The 8,927-nt window shown below is 37.8% G+C and overlaps 1 protein-coding gene across 4 annotated transcripts in view; it reads right to left on the bottom strand.

Annotated features, from left to right (window-relative positions):
- Positions 1-2,990: 2,990 nt before the first annotated feature.
- zgc:163098 overlaps positions 2,991-8,927 on the bottom strand; it is a 22,856-nt gene continuing 16,919 nt past the window's right edge. For 3 of the 4 annotated variants that reach the window (XM_087250924.1, XM_087250926.1, XM_087250925.1), the window contains 6 exons: positions 8,658-8,735; positions 8,546-8,579; positions 8,193-8,337; positions 7,959-8,069; positions 6,046-6,236; positions 2,992-3,465 (listed from right to left, as the gene is read on the bottom strand). In XM_087250924.1, the coding sequence (XP_087107050.1) occupies positions 3,339-3,465; positions 6,046-6,236; positions 7,959-8,069; positions 8,193-8,337; positions 8,546-8,579; positions 8,658-8,735 (686 nt within the window). In that variant the 3' untranslated portion in view covers positions 2,992-3,338. 4 annotated transcript variants of the gene reach the window in all.

The following is an 8,927-nucleotide window of genomic DNA, read 5'->3' as shown; positions in this document are numbered from 1 at the left end:
AAGTCAAATTTCAAAACTTTTTAAGACCATTATGATGAATGACATTGTAGACTTATACAGGGCTAAACACAAATAATTTTTTGTAATGGCCCGATTTGGCCAATGGATTTTTTTTTTTTGCTCACCACAAAAAAAACTAATGTAATTATTTCTTTAATGTCAAAACAGTTTTTTTTTTTTAAATGACAAGTTTAACATTGTTAAAAAAGTATATTTATTGTGGAGGCAATTACATAAATAATCCAAAATATATATATTTTTGGGCTTTTAGTCCAAATCAAGTAAGTATCGCTGCAGCCCAAGGACCTCAAAGTGGATGGGACTTAAACCACAAGTAAGTTGGGTTTAAGTGGTGTAGGTGAAGTAATAATAATAATAATTCCTTACATTTATATAGCGCTTTTCTGGGCACTCAAAGCGCTTTACACACAATGGGGGGAATCTCCTCATCCACCACCAGTGTGCAGCATCCACCTGGATGACGCGACGGCAGCCATTTTTGCGCCAGACCGCACACCACACACCAGCTGATTGGTGGAGAGGAGACAGCGATGAAGCCAATTGGAATATGGGGATGGTTAGGAGGCCATGATGGACAAAGGCCAGTGGGCAGATTTGGCCTGGATGCTGGGGTTAAACCCCTACTCTTTTCGAAGGACATCCTGGGATTTTTAACGACCACAGAGAGTCGGGACCTCGGTTTAACATCTCATCCGAAAGACAGCGCTCACTGAGCAGTATAGCGTCCCCGTCACTATACTGGGGCATTAGGACCCACACAGACCGTAGGTTGGGCGCCCCCTGCTGGCCTCACTAACACCACTTCCGGCAGCAACCTAGCTTTCCCATGTGGTCTCCCATCCAGGTACTGACCGGGCGCAGCCCTGCTTAGCTTCAGTGGGCGACCACTAGGTAAGTAGACGTTAATAAAACACATCAGGTTACTGTGAGGTTGGGTTTAGGGTTAGACCTTCATAAAGCACAATATTGAACTCTAAATACGACTTAATAAAATAAATAAATCCAGGTTTGCACAGCGCACTTGGAGCTGGCTCCGACCTCCATTTTTACCCTTCTCATCCAAACTGATTGAGTATAACTTGAGTATTCAACCTCATGCATTTGTTAAAACCTTAAGTTTCATGTCTATTTATAAATATTTTGTCTACTCCCCCTTACTTCTGTAAATAGTTTTTGTATGAATGGAAGATAACATAAAGAGATATATTGCTCTGTTATTATCAAGAGAAATTGTGTAGTTTTTTGTTTTCTTTCTCTTATTTTATTAAGATGGATTGTTGGAGATTTGGATGAATGTCGGCCTGATTGGGTAGCTTTTACTTGGACAGAGGAAATTTATGACCAGGGTAAAATTATTTAAGACCTACAACACTATATTTTAGTAAATTTAAGAATGTTTAAAGCCTAAAATTTTGTTTTTGGGGTTTAAGACATTTTAAGATCCACAATTTTATTCAATGCGAAGACAATTTTATTCAATGTTTTATGTGATCTTAACTGAAACACAAAGAGATGGTGGGACATAGAGTAGCTCCTCCCCCTTAAAAAAAAAAAAACTTCACTATATTTCACTATATTAGATTTTTCACAATACTGAATTAAAATAACAACCGTCAATTTCCCGCTAACATTTTGTTGATGGCTTTCTTAAAACAGCGCTGATTTGCCATTGTTGCTATTAGCAGGTTTGGCATGCTGTCCCGGGGGAGAACCCTGAGCTCAGAGATAATGGAGCCCAGGGCTCCCGCCTGGTTGATAGAGCATGTAAGGGGAGTACGAGATCAGGTGGTTCTCAAGAGATCCCTGTGGTAAAGAAAGAAGGGGGATGGGGGGTTTCTTCGGAAAACTAAGGGAGTGATTTTTTTTTTTTTTGCTGGGCTAATTATAGTTAGTTTGGATTAATCTGATTGGCTAACTAATGATTGTAGATGAGAGACCAGCTGTGGTCAATCATATCACATGCTCCTCTCGACATTAGTTTGTGAAACTTCACTTAAATGTATAATATTACTCCAGGGTGTCTACAGGGTCTTTAAATTGATTTAGCAAACTTTAATACTTTTTGAGGAATAAATGTTGTAAAATTCTTGATTCTACAGTGTATAGTTGTACACTAAAGTTTGCCTGAATTTCATCTGAATATTGAGGTGCTGTGTAGTTCATGAAATCGATCAAATCCTGGAGTTGTATAGGCGCCAATGAGCATTTGTATTCAGTATATGAATACTGTTTTAGTTTCTTGCAATCAGTATTAAGTAAATATACTGTTTGTTAAAATGTCGCCAATGTTACCGGCTGAAACCTTCAGTCAAATGAGATCTTAACATGTATGGAAAGAGTTTTCAGAGTATATACATGAATCAGAGTGAAATGCAATAGTTTAAGACTCTTTCCATACATCTTAAGAACAGGAAACACTTGGTGAGATTTTACCCTACACTATATTTACTAAATATTACTGTGAGAAACTAATCTAAAGCTAAAACATGATTCATATACTGAATAAAAATCTATCAAATCTAGCTAATTCAGCAGGTGGCGCCTATAGAGCTGTGTTGCCTTGGTTACTGCAGTAAACAAAGCAGCATGATGTCAGATATAGCAGGATTTTATTGATTTTTCATAAACCACACAGCATCCTGATATTCCAGATTCATTTCAGGCAAACTTTAGCATACAACTACACATTGCATATTCAAATATGATATAAAATGTAATACTTTGCAAAATAGCTTTTTAGACTTTTTAAGGGCCTTAAATTTCTCTACACTGATTTATCAACTTTTAATACTTTTTAAGACCCCGTGGACACCCTGGTCATAAAAAAGGTCTTGAAAGTTACTAAATTTGACTCTCTGATTTCTGTATACACCCTGTACTGTAACATTGTCACTAAATGTAAACAGGAATTTAGAGTTTGCTTTTTGAAAACCTTGTATTTGTTTCATATCATTCACACCAACACATCCGTCCTTCCACAATTGCTTTTATTGTAAAGTTGAAGACGGTGGAGTCAATCTTGCAGCATTTCTTTTTAAACACTGGATTTAAAACGAAGGGGGAAAAACGCAAATAAAAGAGTTTACAAAACGAAAATAAGATCTGTACAAGTTCACACTTCATCTTAGAAAATAACCTCCGCCAAACTCCGGGTTGCAGCCGCCACACAGACAGAAGAACCGCCTTCTGGAAACAGTTGGAAATCTGCCAGTCCATAATCACTAAGCTTGGCGGACTGGAAACGTGTGGTTGTGCATGAAGAGAACAATCCATCCGCAGGCTGTTTGAGACGTTGTAGCGTTAACAGGCTCAAGGGTTCAGTGTTTGCTCTTCTTGCTCTTTTTGTGTGAGCGATGTGGCGATCGGGATGAAGACCTCCAGGATTTGTGCTGCGGGGATGGCGAACGGGAGCGCTTCGACTTCCGTGGTGATCGAGATTTTGTTCTTGAGGAAAGACAAAGAGGGAGAATAAATACGGAGTAAAATGTACGTTTAATTGGCATTTCAGTATAATACAAGGACCTAAACAAAGCGACAAATAAGTTAAGAATACAGGAAGTCACTTTTACCAACAGTGATCATATTGTATAATACATACATACTGTAGATATGGACTAGTATCTACTCATTACTTGAAACTAAGGGGTCCTGTCTAGATGCAATTTTGTATTATTGTCTATATACATATACAGTTGAAGTCAGAATTATTACCCCCCTTTGAATTTTTGTCCTCTTTTTTCAAATATTTCCCAAATGATTTTTAACAGAGCAAGGAAAATTTTTACAGTATGTCTGATAATATTTTTTTCTTCTGGAGAAAGTCTTATTTGTTTTATTTGAGCTAGAATAAAAGCAGTTTTTAATTTTTTACACACCATTTAAGGTCACAATTACTAGCCCCTTATACCTATATATTTTTTGATAGTCTACAGAACAAACTGTATCATTATACAATAACTTGGCTAATTATCCTAACCTGCCTGGTTAACCTAGTTAACCTAGTTAAGCCTTTAAATGTCACTTTAAGCTGTATAGAAGTGTCTCTTCATTAAATGAAAATTGGGGGGAAAAAAAGAGGGGCTAATAATTCTTACTTCAACTGTACATGTAATTCTGATGACTTCCAGCATTGCATTGTATTAGATTTGAGTGTACAATACGTGACAATAAAACAACAACAACAACAACAACTTTTATCTGCCTTGAAATCTGCAACTGTATTTTCTAGATTTTATAGTGAATGTAAATATGAAATGTAAGATGGCTAATAGGGCTGCACAATATATGGTTTCAGCATCGATATCACAATGTGCAAATCTGCAATAGTCACATCTGCAATGTCGAGTTTGGATTAAAGTCATCCAAAAACTACAGTTTAGAACGTGATTTGTGGAGTCACTGCAAACTTTAATCCTAATGGAGTGGGTTTGTTTTTAAGGCCTCATTTGATTGTGTTTTTAAGCAAATTTAAACTATTTTGGCACTTCAACAGTTATAGTTATGAAGACTATACAGTGTTATTTTATATTTCATTATTGAATTACTGTACCCGGATATTGTTAGAATCTGCAGAAAACCATTAAAGGGCCATGAAACCCCCTGCTTTTGGTTCAGTTCTACCTCAGAATTTTTTCAAAAGATGCCTGATAATGGGCGTGGAGCTCCGCGAGCAAAGGGCAGAAGTGGGCGTGGCCAACAGGGGAGAAGGAGGGGAGCGAACAACTGTTGTCAGTCGGCTCACAAAATGGGGCACAAACCGTGAGGAGACGCATGCTTTTATAGTTTACAAAGTTAAAATGCAAAGAAATAAACAGTCATTTAATACCCTGTTACATTGGTTATTGGTAATTTCGTATACAGATAACCACAATTTATATCATTATAAAGATAATCGTGTTCATATAAACACTATAAATGAGGACTTTTCCCTCAATCCCCAGGTCTGAATGCAGACTCAGTGCAGCAGGTCTCTTGCCCTGTCTATTTTAACCATTAGCCCTGTTGGTGATCTAGAAGATTTAGGCAAGCACAGCAGCAGGGCGATGTGTCTAAATGTGATCGAACTCCTGATAAAAGACAACGCCTGCTATTCTCCAATTGTACTGCTCTCCCGACAAAAATGCTTGCTGCACACAAACAGCTTTGCTGTATCGGCCCTGACAGCATCACGGGGAAAAACATGCAACAAACCCAGAGGATTATGGAAACAAAAACATACGAGCCTTCATGAACAGCTAAATATTGTGGGCAGTGGGTCCGCCAGTCATCAACATGCCTCACAGCTTGGCACTGGCAGGTCTGCCTTGCCTTCGGAGAGCACATGCAGTCATGAATAATTAAGAAGCTGGCTCTTCTCATAGGATAAGAAAACTCCGCTATGAATAATAATGAGAAACCGATGCGTCATCTTTGCACTTGCAGTTTTGCACTACGTCGCCGCCCCAAAAATCTTTTTAAACCCGGAAGCTGAAATTAGCTGACAAAAGCTCAAAATGATCCAGTTTTCCCCACAATTCAAGCTAACAGGTGCTAACATTGTCTTAACTGATACTCAACACACACAAATCTTTTAAAATCACAAAAAAGTACTTGAGGGTTTCATGAACCATTAAGCATGACTTATTTTCCTTTACATCTCTTTTATCTGTGCTCTATTGTATGTATCAATGCTTTTAATTGCTTATTATATTTTATGCAGATGCACTTGTACAAAATCATCCCAATGTACAATATTGTACAAACAATGTACAAAATCATCTCAGTTAATCTAAATCGATGAATTCTTTCAAAATATAGCTATTGAAGGGATCAGGTGAAGGGATGCATTGAACAGGTGCGTTCATTCTTTTTTCAGTGGCAAATTAAATAAATGAACTCATTAAATCAACAGCCCTACAGGAAACGCAGTGCATGATGCCTGGCTAGGGCACTGTGAGTAAGTGTTGTTGAATAATAAAGAGGACTTAATTGCTAATCACAATTAATAATTGGAAACATGTGTACGTGTGTGTAATGAGTGCACACCTCTCTCTCCTGTCTTCTTTATCTCGACTCCGTCCTCTGCTCTTTTCTCGGTCTTCACTCTTTCTGCTTTTCTCTTTATCCCGTGTTTTACTCCTCTCTTCACCTTTATCCCTCCGCTCGTCTTTTTTGGAGCGGTCTTTCTGTTTCTGTGAATGTTTGTCTCTCTTCTCCTGGTCATCTTTATCAAACTCCTGAAAAATTAAAGACAGAAAGAATAGTTAGGAAATAACGATAGAAGATTTTATTGATTTAAAAGAATGTTCTTTTATGAAAATGATTTATACAAGTGTTGTGTGTTTATGCAGACAGCAGACATCCGTATTACTATGTCTGGAGACCCATTTACACCAAAAGCAATAACTATAATGACAACTATATTAGCCTTCAAATCAATGTTATTTGTTGTTCCTAAAACTTGGATAAGCGACAGGTAGTGTAGAGCTACTGTGCTATCATGGCGAATAAAATGACATCTCTCGACTTGATCATTGTTAATAAAACCAAGCATGGGTATTTTATTGCCTTATATGTGTGATTTTTTAATCTGCGTAATATGAAGTTATTGGTTAAATTAAAAATTCATACAACATTTTTTATTACAAAGCACTTCTGGTTTCAGTTTACAACCAAGTGCATCCAGAAGTTTTGGTTTCAGCCCGGAATCTTAATTTTAGCGCATCCCTAGTTCAGAGTGTGATGCAATTTGAACTCAAACAGCAAACAACGCCTCTTTAAAAAATACCCAATAGCACCATTCAACAGTAGCGCACAACAGTAATGTGCACCTGACTCATGAAAGCCACAGTCTATAGTCTGTTTAACCTTTTCTCTGGTTTAAAACACAGCAGCAGTTAAGAATTGAAATGGTTTTGAAATATTTTGAGGTATTCCCTGACTCATCACATATGATTCACTATTTACTACCATGGACCAGCAGACCGTTTGTGTGTGCTCCTTGCATGACACTAACATGAAACCAGACTTTACTCACTCCAGTGGATTCTGTCTGAACTGTTATCCCCAATGCACTTTGTGATATTCGACATTTTTGGTCCCCCTTCTTATTGTTAAGAATAATAAATGTGAAGATCTGATGAGATGCTGAAATGCTCTGTGATGTCAATAAAATGTTTGTCCTTTTTATCAGAATAGAGAAACTGTAAGTTTTTAAAAGCTTACATCTTCTAAATGGAAATGTCATCTTTATTTTGGTGCTTTTAACCTTTAAACTATCAATCTATGAGTGTCAAAAGCTATATAGTAGAAATGTTTGATCCAAAATATGTATGAAATACATAAGACGAGCAAGTTCTGAATGCTTACCTCCTCTAAACGAAAATTCTTTATTTTGATGTAGACTAGCGTATACAGTACATATAAGCAGGTCGCACACCAGAAGCGCCGCTCGGCGCCGCGACACGGCGCGTACATGACAGTTTAAAGTATCGCACACCAGACGCGCACATTCGAATGATATTTAACATGAAACTAATCAGATGGCGCTCTGTGGCGCGGCTCAAAAATGAACTGCGTCCTAAGCCGTCGCCGGGTGCCGCCGACAGCCGCCGACTTGCGGCGCCGGTGTGTGTATCCTGATAGAAACTTATGTTTAGAATTCTAAAATGCATGGCTGCCCGTCGAGCGGCGCTTCTGGTGTGCGACCTGCTATAACCAATGTAGTAAAATGTTTAAAAAAAAAAAATTTCTAATTATAAGGAGATTTTAATCAGACTTTTAACATACATTAGCTGAAGAAAATATCACAGTGAAAGACACTCATAACAGTTTTTACCGTATAGTAACTGTTATTTATTACTATATAATTATTGTCCTTGGAATGAATAGATGTTTCATGTTACTTGTTGCCCGTTGATAACTTGCAGCAATTGTTTTTACAAGTGTCTTTGTGTTACCTTCTGTAACAGTCTGTTCCTGTAGTGTTGAACCTGCTGTTGTAGAGTCAAACTGGACTTTCTCTGTCTCTTACCCGACTCTAACTCATCCTGGAAATTCATCACCTTTACCTGTAATATTCACACAAACAATCACACAGACGTTTACAGTGACTGGAAACACAGTCAGGATCAGTGCTTGGAGTGTGTGAGCCAGAAAGCGGGACGTAAAAAAAACGTGAGTGAATGACTAACCTCCAGTTCTCTGAGACGTGTCCTTTTACTTTCTGACAGTTCAAAGTTTTTCAAAGAGCTCTTAAAGTCAGCCCCCTCAAACCTGCTGGGACTGTCAGCTTCATCACTGCTGGTGTCAGAATCACCCGAGTTCTCCTTCAGGCCACTGCAACAGAAAGAGAGGCCAGCCAACAATGAAAGAGCCATCAAATAACGTTTATTACACACAATACTTTACAAAGGATCAAGCCAAAGTAAACCATTTTATTAGTGGATAGTCCACTCAAACCATTGATGATTTGTTAAATTGCTTTGATCGTGAGATAAACCTGAATCATCCACTTATCATAGTGAACAATGAATAATGGTCTTACCCTGAATTCACCTCATTGTCTGAGTCATTCTTGGCTGAAAGGATGAGAAGCACAGTTTAAATGGTTGCAGAAGCTGAACATCTGTGAAAAGCAGTCAATGCTGAGATTGTACCTGAGGATTCGGAATCGTCCACCTTCTCCCATTTGGACAGTGCAACAGTGGGTAAAGTCTTATCAGAGCCCTCATCGACTGGATTAGACACAAGAACAAGACCAAAGAAAGTTTATGTGTATCTGAGAAATCAATGATGTAACAAAAAAGCCCAAAATAAAATGAAACATTTGAAAACATTATTGTTTTGTGTGCCTGGTGCTTACAATATTATATCAATTGTACCGGAATATAAATCACAGATTGATTCAGAGGATTAAAATAATGGAA

The sequence above is a fragment of the Danio rerio genome, chromosome 5, assembly GCF_052040795.2.
Source record: "Danio rerio strain M-AB ecotype USA chromosome 5, GRCz13ab, whole genome shotgun sequence".
Taxonomy (NCBI): domain Eukaryota; kingdom Metazoa; phylum Chordata; class Actinopteri; order Cypriniformes; family Danionidae; genus Danio; species Danio rerio.
This window is presented reverse-complemented; position numbering and strand designations above follow the sequence as displayed.